Genomic DNA, 17014 nt, shown 5'->3' with positions numbered 1-17014 from the left:
GGTAAATAAAAAATTAGAACTGGCAACTTTATTGAATAAAATATATGAAATACAAGACAAATACATACCCACAAAAAATAATCTAGAATATTTAAATTTGATCTAAAAATAATTTCAACTTTAGAATACCTTCTTTACATTTACTTTTTCAAAATAATAATTATCAATTTACATCAATCATATGAATTAATCTAAACTAATTGAAACTAACTCGTATACATCTTTTTGATTAATTTAACTTTAGTTCATCTTCCTTCACAAGAATAATTTACAAATAGATCACTTTTCTACCGTACCATTAAATCAAATACCCTTTGACAAATTTGCCAATCTTACAAGTTGGCACATAATTTGGACAAATCCTTATCAAAATCAGTGTCAACCTTACTTCCCTTCTGAAACAATGGGCCAAGTTGAAAACCCTATTTACAGAACTTGTACTATTGATCTGGAGAGAAATAAAAATACTCAACAAATTGTGCACATGCCAACCTAGAACATAAATGTAGTCTACATCACTAAAAGCAGTGAAATTTGCATGCACTGTATTGCAAAATACTCAGTTATTGTTACAAAATCCACCACTATTACAGGAAAGAAGGGCTAGCCAAAACCCATGTTAAAGAGTCTAAGGATAATCAGAAGGCTCCATATTTGACAGAAAGGAGCACCAGAGATCATCTGCTGTGTCCTCCATATTATAGCTGTTGTCATCTGCAGCATTTGAAACAGCCAGTTGGTCATCAAACATTAATAAGTCATCTGTATCAAATGATCCAAACAAATCCATTTCATAAGGCAGTATACTAGATGAAAATGTTTCATCCCACAAGTTTAATGAATTTTCTGTGAATGAAGAAGTGGGATGTTCATCATCCTGCACAGGTCCACACTCCTCCTCTACTATTAAACTGCAGTCATGAGACAATATTTTAAGTTCAGATTCATTGGGAATGTTCTCTGAACAAGATTCAAGGGTAGATTGGCTAGAAATCACTGAAGAATGCTTCTCCGTAGTAGCCTTTTTCTTCCTTGGAGCTCCTTTGTCTTGATAATCCTTCTTTCTCTTGAATGTTCCAGTTATGACAACTGATTTTTCCCTTGTGGGTTGGTCTTTTTCTAATAAATTTTCTGTATCTGCTGATTCTTTAGATGTATTAATACTTGAGTTCTGTTCAGACTTAGCATGTGTCTTGGTCTGCAAGCTAAAACTTTGGTAGAATGGCTTGTGGGTCACTGGGTCAATTCCCCTATCTCCAAGTTTTCTGCTTAAGTGAGTGTTCCAGTAGTTCTTGATCTCATTGTCTGTCCTGCCTGGCAGACGCCCTGCAATCTGTGACCACCTGCAATGACAAAATGTGGCATGATTAAGTTCCACACAAACAACAAGAAATTGTTACATACAAATGTGAATAAGAGGCCATTAAGTTGACTTCCATCTCTAAGCTCTGGTTATATTCAAGACAAGTTCTATAGTTATAGATTATATAGATCATATTAGAGTTAAGCTTCAGGTCGTTGGACTAAACTCTCGATTAAAAAAACACCAAAAAATCTCAATATTTTAATCAATAGAAAAAAACTGAACATCATATCTGAATATCTTTAAGCAATTTATCACAAGCTCTTTTCTGAGAGTAAATAATGAACATGGTATACACAATGATGTTTTCAGATTAAAAAAAGTTGGTATATATGCTGTACCGGTTGCCTAAAAGGCCATGTAGTTTGATGATGAGCTCCTCTTCTTCTGCAGAGATATTTCCCCTCCTCAAATCTAAACGAAGATAGTTTATCCATCTTAATCTGCAACTCTTTCCACATCTCAGCAGCCCTACAAAACATGTTTTCAATGTATTGATATCATAAAGAAAGCAACTGCATACTCTAAACACTTAAATAATATTCCTACTGTTATATCAAGAAGATATAAATAAAGGAGAGCATGTCAAATACTTTCCTCTAAAATCTCTGCGATACAATAATACAACTGCAATGAACAACCACAGAGATATTTGAGTGGTTAATCTAATACCTAAGATCTTAAAACAAGATTATCATTTCATGCCCTCTGACATTCCTTCACACAACTTCTGCTCAGCTCAAAATCATTGACAAGCTATAGCATTCCTAGGACACCACACATCAAAATATAAAACTAAAACTACAATCCATTTCATTCCCTTGACAGGTCCTCACAACCGGTTTTCATCTCCTCAAACCATAAGCTAAAGAAATCGAGCACTGAACCATTTGAAACACACTGCACTACAAATTATTTTTAAAAAGCTCAAGATCAAGTAATAGATGACACGACAACCATTATCATTATCTCACACCGTTGTAATCCTAACAAACAAAAAGTAGAGGGATCCAAAGGAATAAATCATCTCAAATCCCCATTTAAACAACCCAAATCTAAGTACAACCATAAAGATTGATGTTAAAAATAGATATACAGTCGAATCCATGACAACTTACACTTTCACATTTTTGGCCAAACATCGATAATAAAAATAGATACACAATCAAATTCAAAACTACTTTTAAAAAAAATGATGCTAAACATTCAAATTCTAAATGTGGGTGGGAAGGAGAGGGGAACTCTTTTAATGATTATCAAACCTGCATTTTTGGGCAGGTCTCTCCAAGAACCCTCACCATGGGTCTGAATATATTTAGTCAAGATCTCATCTTCTTCAGCAGTCCACCTTCCTCTCTTCAGTCCAACCTGAGCACAACAAGGTGTTCTTCCCATAGTATTCCTTAACTCGAGACAAAGTCTTTGTTTATTAGATTATTCAGTAGATCTGTCTCGTTCTGACTAAAGTGCTTTCTTGGGAGCTTAATAATAAGAAGTTCGGAGAACTTTTAGAGATGGGGAGTTGGCCACGACCAGTGCCATTGTAGGTTGTGCAAGTATAAGTGGAAGTTTGTATATCATGAATAGGTTTATTATATTGCAAGGATATTAAATCCCCACGTAAGTACTGTGTTTTCAAATTGAATGCACGCCCACCTAATCTCTGTCATATCAATTCAATGTTTTCTGTGTCTATTTTTCCCACCATTAGAGTCCAAGGAATGACGGTACAGACTTCTTAAGAATCTTTTGAGCTGTCACTATGAAAGCTCTAGTTACGTTTTAGTCGGCAAGGTTCTTGTGTATTCCTGGGAATAGCTCCCTAGAATTCCCTAAATGAATCTTAAAACACAAAAGAATTGTACTAGAGTCTAGGCTTATTCCTTTCATCTGTAGTACTCTCCATGGTTCTATTAGAGACAGCGTAAGGGAAAGGAGTCGGTAGTGGACATAGGACCAATAACTTTCATCTTTTTGTCAACCTCACCTCCCTTAGTAGACATAATATGAAACAAAAAAAAAAGGGTAATGGAAGGTCCATTAATAAATATCACCTATACCAATAGTGAATAATTTTTTAGCTTTTTTGACCATAATTAGCCCATTAAGGGAAAGGAGTCAGTAGTGGACATAGGACCAATAACCGTCATCTTTTTGTCAACCTCACCCCACGTTAGTAGACATGGTATGAACCAAAAAAAAATGGGTAATGGAAGGTCCATTAATAAATATCACATATACCAATAGTGAATAATTTTTTAGCTTTTTGACCATAATTAACCTATTAATGGGACATTTGTGCACCACTATGCGTCATTTGTGCTTAACTGCTGGGAATTTGTCCACTACTATTGTCTATTTTGAGTTATCTACTATTGGCGCAAAGGTGATTATATATTGGACCACACTTTGAAATTTGTACTTTTTGACCTTTGTGTACATAACGAATTCCACAACGTGTATCGTTACTACCCACAAGCCAAAACAATAGCTTTAAGCAGTTAAGTCGCATACGAAGAGAACCAAAAAAAAAACATCGCAATTGGATGAACCGATTAGGAGCTTAAGATGCGCAAAGTTAGCTATGTCCACTACTGGCTCCTTTCCCCTAGAGTCATCCCCATACTTATGGGGTTTGCCAGAGTTAAGTGTAATGTAGAGAGACAACATCATGATTAGGGGAAAGGATTATGCAGATGAGCATGTTCAAATTGTTGTTATATCTGATATTTTTGACAATATTGTATCAATAGTTGTGACTTTAAAGTTGTTAGTGTTGATGATGACTATCTATAATTAAATAAAATGTATTCTTTAGATCTAAAAAACAACAAATCATGTGATGTCACATTAGTGCACTAATAAAACATGACTTAGCACATGTTGTGGTATCATATTTGATGATTTAAACCTAAAACCTTACTAATAAGCAGGGGACTTGCCAAGTAAATGTTGAACACACCCAAAAACTGAAAGGAGGAGGGGTATGGGAGTGAATCGGTCTTAACAAAATTCTTTCACTTTTGATTAGTTACTCATTCAACATCAATGAATAAAACAATAAGAACATAGAGAGTAACACCAAATTTACATGGAAAACTCCACAAGGGAAAAATCACAGGGACAAAAGCTCTTTGAATCTACCATCCAAATCCAACCTCACAAGTGAAAACAATAATACATTATACTTTATAGGATACAACCCAAAGGAAGCTGCAATTTCCTTAAGACAACATGCCCTTACAAATATTGACAATTTGAACTATTATAAAGATGCACCTGCCATATGTGGATGGTATAGTTCTCTTCTTTCACACACCTTCATCGTCACCACCTTTTTGCAAATGATTTGATCTTTTATATATATCCTCCACAACTTCTAAAGTCATCAACTAGGTTAGCTCCAAGATAGATCATATTTGAAAGCATGAAATAATTTGTCAATCAACCTCAAACACTTTTATCATGAAAGATAACAAGTTGTGGATCAACATAAGGTTAAATCATGCCGAATTTTTTTTTAACACATCTTCCAAACCAAGTGCAAACATTCAAGATCATATTGCCAGTAAGAGTAATATCCTTATCAGCCCAACAATAGAAAATAATCAGACATTGTTAACATCCATCCCTTGCACTACTAGAGAGAGACAAAGATTATTATGTGAATCAAAATATGAGCATTTCTATCCTTGCAAGGTGTCCCTATGAACTTCTTTTGCTTTGCAATATCCAATTGTTATGTGTTGGTGTAAGTACATGATCACTTGTACAAGCAAAGATAAATCATACTAGTTCAACTATACACTTTGGCATTATGAAAAATGATCTTGCGGTACCTAAAACATTTGGAACTTGAATTTAGTACATTCTTTGTACCTCTTTGATCATGTCCAAAAATCCGTGCAACCACATCTATCAATCTAAAGGAATGCAAAGCATTCTAGCTAGCTTCTGGGACACTTTACTTTGCTTTGGTGCAATTTGGAGAACAAACAACTCTAACTTTCTCTATAGAAGATGATGTGACATGAAAACTTGAATATAACCTCTTGAATGACTAACAAGCTTAACTTCAAAACCACAAGATAAATATATTGCAATGTGGAGGAATGTAGGCCAAATTTCACAGATACTATCTTAAGAAAAATGCATCGTTCATGCCTTAAACAATTTTCTCCACAACACAAGTAAACTTTGCAATACAAATGCTTGTTTGAGACTTACTACTTAACTCCTTGCAACATCCAAGAGCCAACCTCTATGATTGCACAACTAAAGCTCCACTACATGCCAATGACTTAATCATATGCATATCATAGATGAGACACAATTGTTGCACAACATATGAACATTGAAAATAAACTTCAAAAGATGTGGTGTAACAAATACTTACAATACTTTCAGACTGCTTCATGTCATGATCACCTCTGTAATGGACTACTAGACTACTTTACTGACCGCAAACATGTTGACTCGTCAACCATGCTAATTTTATGTATTCATCAAATCATTTGCACCAATCCATCTCTTATTTACATCTTGACCAAATCATCTCACTATATTTACATGTGAATCAATCCAACTCTCTACCATACTATAAGTTGACATCAATGACAACGTATTGCAACAATCTCCCCCTTTGTCACTGATGGCAACATTTATTTACAAGGTATCTTCTCTCCCCTTTGATATTAAGGGAAAAGGGTGAGCGGACATCATCTAACTTTGCTACGAAATTATACTCTCCCTAACTGTATTAGCCCATTGCAAACTCCCCCTGAGATATACCAATAGTTTCCTCAATATTGACAAAACTTGTTCCTATGTTTCATAGATGTATGTGCATTGTGTATTGATCAAAAAGACAAAAAATTAATGTTGATACATTCTTATCCTTTGCATATTTACATATTCACAAAATTGTCATATTAGCAACTATCTACAACTGACTTAAGAGGGTAAAATATTTTTGTAGATTACTTGAATTTGTGCTAGAGTTGTACCCTAATGAACGTTTGTCGAAGATAGGATATGATTTTGACATTCAAATTGAATGTATAGGTCTTTTGCCTCATCAACAATGGTTGGCACATTCATCTTTTGATCAACATTTTGTGCATCGATAAGGATGCTAGTTAAGGAAGCAATCCTTAAACTTACAACTTCCCTTAGTTTTCCAATCTCATCTTTGATGTGTTATTTTTTATCCAATAGTTGCTTTAACTATGAATGTAAGTTTTCAATTTGAGCCCCATTTTCTCCATCTTTGTCTTTTACCGAATCATATATATTGGCCATTTGTGTGATTTGTGACTCAATGGAGTTAGTCTGACCTTTTATGCTTTTAGTTGATATTGACCATCTTAGGGAAAACTCACATAGGGCAGTGACCTCATCCAAACACTTTTGAATGCCTCTTAAATTTTTCTGCAACTTGTTGTGTGCATTAGCACACATATCACAACCCTCTACCATTCTCTTGTCATTTATCTTCCCTATTGTTTCTTGTATAGCTTGTTTTTTTGTATGTGATGAGCGGATTTTGAAGGAGTCTAGCAAAAGTCTCAATTGTTGTGCGGGGAGCAAAGATGAATCAAATTTTACCTTTAGCGAATTTTCTTGAATTAATTTTATAGCTTCATCCAATAACTCGGTATTATCCATATGTTGTTGGAGTATCTCTTTCTTTGCTAAAGAATGAAAAATGTCTCCATTTTGCATTTTGTGAAGGGGTGATGTATTAGACAAATTTGTTTGTCCATCATGTGTTGACAATTGAAGCATTTGCGGAGTCACCACTGGTTGGAATTGCATCTGCAAGGCTAATAGGTCTTTGAATGAATTCGTTGAGGGAGAAGAAGATCATTGACCTATTTCAAAGATACCCTTAGTGGTATCATCTACCTAGAACTCAACAAATTTTTCTATAGTATATTGACCTTTCTCAAGATTCACCTTAGTGTTATCGTCTCCCTTGGTCCTATCATCTACATGTTTTGTGTCTACTGGAGGAGGAACATTGAGTTCATCTACATTTTGTGCATCCAAGTTTTGTTGTTTTGTGTTCTTCAAAGGAGGAGCAGTTCCCTTATCTGGATCATCATGTTTTTCTTGCTCAATTTTATCTAATGCGGGAATGTTAGAGGATGAAAGATCTACATCTTTTATAAAGTATTCCAGTATGTCTTGTATATTAGTGACATCTGGAGGAGGCACTTGTAATTAATTTGCATCCTTTCCTCATGTGAGATAGAGGATCCTATCTTATTGAGAGGATCTTTCATGACCCCAATTACTAGGACCTTCCTTAAGTCCATAGAAAAAAAAATCAAATGATCTTATGACACATGCAAAGAAATAAACTTTGTTGAAGCCACATTGTCACAACCCTCCTTTATCACCTTTGGATTAAAATACAAACTCTATTATATTTCTTTTGGATAAACTATTGAATGAATATTATAAAGGAATAAAAATAATAAAACACACACACACATGGAAAATATACTTTTTTTTCTTAATTGTTTATTTAAATTTCCTCACCCAAATTATGGCACATGTTGTAGGAAGAATAAGAAGCTTCTAGAGGCTTCTCCACCACCTTGCATGTAACTCCTCCCACTAAGTCTAATCAATTTGCATGAAGGCCAAATTTGGAGAGAATCTCTTTTTTTTAATTAAAAATTTAGGTAGTGGAATAAGGGAAATTTTCTTATAAAAGAGATACAAGTTTTCAAAAAAAGGAGTTGGTTATTCCATAAAGAAATTCTTCAAGTAAATTTCTCTTTTTGTAGTCATATTTCGTTTTTGAGAATAGCTAAGATTTTGATTTGGAGGTCTTCTTTCAAGTTTGAAGGATCACGAGAGATTCATAGGGGATTCTACACCATTTTCAAGCATCCAGGTTCTTTCAATTTAGTTTTTTTTTTATGCATCTTATCCTTGCTGCAAATTAGATTAGATTAATTTGTTTAAGAAATTAGATCCATTAGTTTCAAATTTTTGATAGGAATTAGATTCTTTTGTTTAAGAAATTAGATCAATCTTGGTTTAATATATATTGCTGAAATTAGTTTGAAATCTATTTTTGTAGTGGATTAGTTTGGAGAATTAAATATTGTCTTTCAATTCCTTGTTGTAGATTGGATATTTGTTAGTTTGAAGAATTAGAATCTTGTTTCTTATCTAATTGTTGTATATTGGATTAATCTTATTTTATATGCACACTGTGAATTTAAACTTAAAGAATAAAATCTTGTTTTTTTTTCTTACTATGAATGAATCAAATCTTCCTGTAGGAATAAATTTATCTCTGTAAATTTTAGATTGAAAATCATATTAAGAAAATACAATTATGAGCTTGCATTTACCAGCATAATCATCTATCTTTCATGGTTGGAAACGATTTATTTTTCTCTGGATTGTTTACCTCTGTGAATAACTCTCTGTGAGGAAGAAAAATATAAGTTTATCTCTATAAATTTTAGATTGGGAATCAGATTTTTAAAAAATACACTTATGAGCTTGCATTTACCAGCATAATTATCTATCTTTCATGGCTGGAAACGATTTATTCTCTCTGGATTATTTATCTCTATGAATAACTCTCTGTGAGGAAGCAAAATATAAGTTATCTCTGTCTAAACATCTGGCTTTCAATCACCTGTACTCTGCTGGGATTGAATTATTCTCCCTGGATTGTTTTATCTCTCTAGGTTATTCACTCCTGTGAATAAACCCTTATTATTACTTTAATATTTTTTTATCCTTATTGTTTAAAATCTACTCTCTGTCTATTTAAATTAAACTGGAAAACCATATATATATATATATATATATATATATATATATGTACACACACACACACACACACACACACACACATATATATATGTATGTATGTATGTATGTATGTATGTATGTATATATATATATATGTATGTATGTATGTATATGTATATATATATATATATATATATATATGTATGTATGTATGTATGTATGTATGTACATACATACATATATATATGTATGTATATACATACATACATATATATATATATGTGTGTGTATATGTGTGTGTATATATGTATGTGTGTGTGTATATATGTATGTGTGTGTATATATATATATACATATACATATATATTGGAAAACCATATATATATATATATATATATACCAAGTTGATTAAACTATCGCATGAGAAATAATGCAAAGTAAAATAACATTGCAACGCAGTACGTAGTAGGTATTGTGAATGGTTGCATGGGATAACGGTCGCAGGCGGAGTTAATAACTCCGCAGGGGGAGTGGTACCGTGGGGTCCCCCTCCCACTAATTGCTATGAGCACGCAATACCATATTCACGCGGGTAGACTATAACATTCATATTTCAAATTCTTTTTTTTATTATGGAATTTATTTGTTAATACTTGGTAATAAAGTTTTAGTTGTTAATAATTGATAAATTTTAGATTAATTTTTAATAGTTATTAATAAATTTTGGTTAATTGGTAATAATTATTAATAAATTATTAATAATTTTTATTAATGTAATTGGTAAATAAATTATTGACAATTATTATTAATGTTAAAATTAGTAAAGTAAACTTGGGAAAAATTTAATAATTATAGGGATTATCGTATGGTAGATTATTGTGAAAGAATGGGATCTCTCAATCCATTGAGGATTTAATTGATTCTTGGGCGGTAAATTTAGGCTTACTTAAATCTCTAAATCTTATTAATATGATTGATCCAAAATCACCAAAAGTATAAACTAATTGCCAGTAACTCTTCTTACAATAAGAGTAAACACTTCTTCATTTTGTATGCAAATGACACTATTTTACCTTGCTTTTATATTAATTCTCATTCATTATCTTCATGCAATTGCTCGTAAGCCCACAATCATCATTATCATGCCAATACATGTATTAAATTGTTTAGTTATTGAAGAATGGTATTTCTCCTTTTTCAAATAGTATTTAAGTGACACCAAAGTTCGCAAAGTTTAAGTTATGTACATTCATTTCATAATTATATTTCAAGCATGATGTTTTCATAAGCTCTTAGTTAAGAAACTAAACAAAGGAAGTTGGAAAACCAAAACCAAGTAGCGTTCGGTATATACAGTGCCTCTAGGTCACGCTTACGGGTAATGTCGTTGTGTTGAACTACTGCACTTAACGCCTAATAAAGCTACATCAACGACGTCTGTGGCATCGTCCCTATAAATTGTCGAGGAGTAATAAGGGACACTTGGAAGTTAAAATCCAAGGGGCTGGTAATCCCCCTTGGATCGATAATCTAATAAGATAATTCCTAAATGATTTTACATCCGTTGAGTTAAACCATAGCAAACCCCTTTTTAGGGCTGGTTGAGTAAATGCTTTTATGAAATTGATTTTGAAGAGATATTGGTGATCGACAATTTGGTTAAGGGTGACGCTCATGATAGGTGTTAGGATGTAGTTATTAGGCCACAAACAATAGGCCATCTTGAGCCTTTGTTTAAGTGCTACCATCGTGGGTAGCAACCACAGAGAAACTGTCTGGGACAATGACCTTAGAAAGGGTTGCGTACCCACAAATCAATTTACATCAAACCATAGAATAGAAAATAGAACTACATACTTTACGCCTTGATCTCGTGCCGAAGCGGGTATGTAGGCAGTCTTGGGACGGAGTGGTCCCTCGTACTCAGGCGTTTGTGGGTGGGGTCTAGGCTTGGTTGAGTAAGAATCCTAATTGAAAGATAAGATAATTAAATTGGAAAAGAAATTCAATGCATACTCGGAAGGAATCCCGTATGGATTCGCTTGACTTCCCGAGGCTTTAAGCTAAATTCCAAGGTGGAATTCAAGCTTGTATTATTTAATTACTCCTAAGGACGGTGACCTCGGTGCACTTTTGTTAGAAGAGTGTAGTACTTAGTGAGTGGCTCAGGACCCGAATGGTCCCGATGAGTCTAAGTCTCTAGCCAGAGCATCTCCTATCCCGTTTGGATAGATGCCTACCCCGTATTGGATAGATGGAATCTTATGTCCCGTATGGACAATTGCCTAACCCGTATGGTTAGATGCTCATCCCGAATGGATGAATGCCTAATCCTAAATGGATGGATGCCCAGAGTATGCAATTGAATAAAACATAATGATTTCATTAAACAAAAAAAAGAAGAATACTCAATTTTGTTGATTCAGTTATGGTGGGTTATTACACACATAATGAATCATATAATTTGTCACTAGTTTTCCATTTATAGAGAGTATAACATAGAAAGGGTCCACTTGGGATGGGCACTTTTGTAGCATGGTCCGATGATAAAATTCAAGACATCTTGTATCCTCTACCTTATGGTTTTATTTTGTCACTTTTTCTTCTTCAATATTTTCTTCACTTAACCTTTATGGCCACCATGATGATTTGCATTGTGTTTAAGATCAAAGCTATCCTCTATTCTTATGCTCTAATATTCACATTATCTCAATTAGTGGCATTAAGAATTTAAATTAACTTAATACTTGGGTCATTTCTAATGGAGTGTACTTGGGTAATGATACATTATTATATTATAGTACAAGAAGAGCGTGTGAAACTAGAATACCTTAATTTAATCTTCCATCTGTCAACTATCACTTTTCCTTTTGTATGTTAAATCTTGTACTAAAATTTGGATATTTTATTTTCATGTCTAAAACCCTAACATTATAACCATCATTTTGGTAACTTATTTTTCCTTCACCTTATTCGCTTTTCTTAGTTGGGGATCTTTCTCTCTTGGCTTCTCCTTGATAAATTCCATCCACAAGTTCTTATCTAAGTTACCTTGCCCCTTAGACTCTAATGAATCTTAGCCTAAGAAATAGGAGTTTGAATCAAGGCTCTAATTTCTTTGTCTAATGGTCGATTTTCAATTAAAAATACCTATTGAAGATTCTACATTATGGAAATCAAATTCTTCCATCAACAAAAACTTGTTGATGGTGAAATCCTTTAGGATATATCATATCCTTAATGTCTTTCTTGTGGCCTTCCTCTAGATAAAAAAATAAACACCCTCACTACAACATCCTTAGGATGAAAACATGTTAAAATTTTGATGAATGTGGTCTAAGTTTTATCTATAGGTGATGTCACTGCACTCATCACAATCATCACTAGGGTTAATAATTTCTAAATTCATAGCACATTGCATTGGTGAGTGTGGCATTTGTAAAGCCAAAAACTAAGGAGAATCTCCAATGTTATTGACATCAACCGTCTTTAAGATGTCTGGAGTCTTCTTATTTGTTACTCTTTTATGTTTTTGTGCCACTAATTACCCATTATTTTAAGTGGTGGTATAAGGTTAATCAAACAATCTCAACAACCTCTCATTTCTTTTATGATTGTACCTTATATTATTTAGACCTCCATCAATTCTATCCACCTTATAAATTAGCTCTTTTAATCTATGCATCACCCAATCCATCTTGTCCTCAACAACTAAAGCATTTCTACTTTTTCCTTTCAGGTCACTTCTTTTGCTTTCTTTACCAAAATCTCTCTTATTTCTTTCAAAAAATTAAAATTAAAATTCTTTGGATCTCTCTCAATCTATGAGGTTTCTTATCTGTCAAAAAGTACCCCATTTTTTTTTATTGTATGCATTGCAATACAAAACCAAACACATCAATTTGTTTTGTCTCATGTGAGTAGAGATTCTTTACATTTTGGTAAATATTAAGTTGAATTATGATACATACTCATTAGATCCCTTTGAAATGTTGGTGAATTCATTTATAATGAACTTGGGATTTGTTTTGTCCCCATAAATATATCTCTAAAATAATTTTGAAAATATTTTTAAGACTCAATACCATAATTAAGTAGGCCTTTGTACCATTCTCTAGCTATATCATCTAGTGACTAAAGAAACAACTTTATTAATATATCTCCATCTTCAATTGCTTAATTATCTATGAGGTTATTAAAATCTCTAAGATTATCCTCTCTAGATATAGCATTGTTTCCTTAATTTTTCACAAGTTTATACCTTTCCTCCATAATTACTCAGTTCATATAACCTAATATCCCAATGAAGTTTAGTTGACTATACCTTTTTAAATTTTAAAGAGGTATAGTAGGATCCTATAGCTTGTTATGTGTAGATCCTCCTTGATTTCTTCTTTCACCTCTATTGTTTACTTGTCTTCTATGACCTTCTTGGAAATCTTACATGTTTCTAAGGGCTTCTAATCTTCAAGTCTTAAATCTTTAGTGTTTGTCTTAGCTTATAGTATGATCAACTTAGCCCTTTGATTGGTCACTTTCTGAGTAAGAAATACATTCTTCTCCATATGTTCTAATCCTACTCTAGCCTATTCTCTTGGCTATTGTTTTGGATGATCATTTATTTGTTCATCATCTTTACCCTTATATCCTAATATCCCAAATCTTCTGCATTATTTGGGTCTTCCCTATACCAAAGTGGATGCTCCTATTCACCTCTAGGTATAAGTGGTATTCTAGTAGATGTATCATTTTTTTTCTCATTGTCTAGCTACAAAAGGCTCATTAAAATGGGCCAAAGCTTCCCTTTGGTTTATTTCTCTTTCAAACATACTCATTATCTTTTCAAAATTAGGGCCACTTCAAGCTTTAATGCTTTCATTCCTAATGTCCCTAAGAGTACACCTCTCACTGTCATAGTAAATTTGAGAATATTTACCATTACTTAGTACATCATCTTTAATTAATCAACTATAGGAGTAGAATTTTCACCTATATCTCTGGGCTATCATGTCCATTGTTCATTTCTCTAATTTTCTTCAACCAACTTCTTAACTAGATTATTTCTATACAACAATCATCTTCCTTCCATTTTATAGATTTCAATTACAATTCGAAAACCTTTGACAACAATGATTCCACCCTTTACAAGGAAACAAATGAAAAGGATAAACACAATAGAATTGTTAAGAAAACTTATTTAACAAATTTGGAGGCTCCTCTTAAATAATAAAATATAATTTGACATTGTGCCCAACAAATTCATCAATATGTTGATAGTTTGTTTTTTTACTAACCCCCAATTTTATGATTCTCACCAAGGTGTGATTTATTTGACCAAACTATGCACATGGTGGACAACTATCTTTAATTTGCAAATTGTAAAATGCCAATGAATGAGGGGATTTCAGCCCCTTCTATGTTTTGAGCCCTACCAAGCTTGTGGGGTGATCCCAAAGTTCTTTAAAGTAAAAAATAATTAAATAACCAAAGAAAATTCTCATAAAAACATGACTACATGTTTTGACTATTGTTGTTAGTTTTCATGGGATATTCCTTCATCAAATCTATAGATCTCATTTAGGTTGTTATGTTAAGTGATGTAGCTAAATATAAGACTTGCCACATTTCACTTGAGATGTATTAGAAAAAATAACATACACATCACTAGATTGATTCAATCGATTGTGCAACTAGTCTTCTATCATTTTAACAATCACATGATTATAATAAATGTAACATAAATTTATAACAACTGATTGCACATAATGTCCAAGAAAATTAAAATAAAAAAAGTAAAATATTTATTGTGATTTTCTTGATTTTATTGGGTGTGAATGGTCCACTTTCAAAATTGATGCCTAATTTTTCAATAGCATCATATTAAAATGAAACTCTAATGATAGAACAAACCCTACTTCTCATATGAGTTTAATGTTATTGGCTCTATCATATAAACCTTAAACCTTAAATTCCTTTTTCCAATTAATACACCTCTACTTAGTTATCCTAAATTATTTTAAGAGTTTCATGTATTAACCTAGAAAGATTATTGCTTCAACATACAATTGTACAAACATAAACTAGTTTTACAACACTACTTGAGTGCAAACTAGCATGGATTAACACGAAGATCAACAAATATGAACTCAAGTGTTCTTTGAAATTAATAAAACTCTTAAAGAACATAGGAGACAAAATGTATTGCAAGTAAAAGCACATCTTATATTAATTTTCTAAGAATTTTTTACATTAATATTACGAAATATCATATGAAGTTAGAATTAATGTTGCATTCATTTACAAATGTTACATTAATTTACATAGGTTACAATACAATTTTTAGCTTGCCTCGGGGGAGTTATGCGAAAAAAAAAAAACTCACCTTTTACACTGAATCACAAAACCCTTATATAAATCTAGAATCAAGGCTTGAGAGAAAACATGGCTTGATGAGCATGCAAGACTTTAATCCACATCGTTGTCATCGTCACTTGCATCCTTCGGCCTTAAAAGAGCTACTCCAAGGTGGAAGAACAAGCTAATAATTACCAAAATCCACTAATTAAGATCGTTAATTAATTTTTGTACCAACTCACATCCAAATCCACATGCAAAAGGTATGGAAAGGTCCACAAATCACACTACAAGATCATCTCATGAGACATGAAAAATTGGCTAATGCAAGAAAAATAGGCATGGCCATACCATCTTTATTCATTAAATTTGTGCCTTTCTAAGAAAAAAAGTGATTTTAGGGCTTGATTTGTTAGGAGCAAGGTCAAATCAAGCATTTAATGAAATTCTAATCACATCCAACAAACCACCAAGGAAAATTACTTTAATTATGTTCTAAAACTACACTTTTATCCTCTTATGAAAATGAAGATATGACACATCATCAATTGTTAGTACTTTTATTGTCATGTCAAACACTTTCTAGTGATAAAATAGTCTTCCAATCAATTCTAGTGAATTATAAAGAAAACCAACAAAAAATAAACGAGACTATAAAACTTCAAATTTTGGGAGGAACGCATGCCAAAAATCTATGGTTGATCTTGTTGGACTTCCAAGTTAGTAAAAAATTCATGCCAAAATTGTTGAACTCTACCAGATGCTGAGAAGGGGGAGGGGGGAGGGGGTGATAATCAACATATACTAAAACAATCAATTTATCCTTTTACTGATCATTCATTTTGTCTACCATAAGCATAATAGTAAATAACTAAAATAAAAAACCAATCACACATGAACACCAATATTTTTGTGTGGAAAGCCCAAACTGGGAAAAACCACGGTGACAATCACACTCATAATATATATGAAATTGTTTACAAAGTTTTGGCCAAGTGCCAGTGACTTGCAAGCTAAGGCACACAACCCTAGGGCAAGATACAATAATGACTTGCACAAACTAAAGATCACTTTTTCAGGGCAAAGATACAATTCATTTGATATAATAACATCAATAGGATTAAATTGTAGAAAGTTGCATCTACGAGAATGTTGATTTAGTATACATTAGAAATTGTCTTCATCACTGCTTAGTTGAATCTTTGAACCTTTACATCACTTTACATTCACTTTTCATTATACATTCAACTTCTTCCTACATCTACACAATGAGTCTAACCTTTATATCCCATCCACAACCTCAACAACATCAATTAGATCGGCCTAATCAGATGTAACATGTTCATATGTAACTATCGGCTCAAAACAATCTACAATGCAAATATGAAAGGCAAAAACAATGTGTAAAAGGTCACACCATGTTGCCACACCTTCTAGATACTCCTAAAGTGGCTCTCATCTGATTGCATGCTACCACATGGACCAAAACACCTTAGGTCAACCTCAAATGAT

General features: G+C 32.9%; 1 protein-coding gene across 1 annotated transcript; it reads right to left on the bottom strand.

Moving 5' to 3' along the window:
• Positions 1–267: 267 nt before the first annotated feature.
• LOC131071356 (myb-related protein 308) lies at positions 268–2922 on the bottom strand. Its single transcript, XM_058007161.2, has 3 exons — positions 2626–2922; positions 1705–1834; positions 268–1343 (listed from the first exon to the last, which is right to left on the bottom strand). The coding sequence occupies exons 1-3, from the start codon at positions 2756–2758 to the stop codon at positions 629–631; spliced, it is 978 nt and encodes a 325-aa protein (XP_057863144.1). The 5' UTR covers positions 2759–2922; the 3' UTR covers positions 268–628.
• Positions 2923–17014: the final 14092 nt, after the last annotated feature.

This window comes from Cryptomeria japonica, chromosome 2 (assembly GCF_030272615.1).
Source record: "Cryptomeria japonica chromosome 2, Sugi_1.0, whole genome shotgun sequence".
NCBI lineage: Eukaryota > Viridiplantae > Streptophyta > Pinopsida > Cupressales > Cupressaceae > Cryptomeria > Cryptomeria japonica.
Note: the sequence above shows the minus strand (reverse complement) of the source record. Positions and strands in the feature narration are given on the sequence as shown.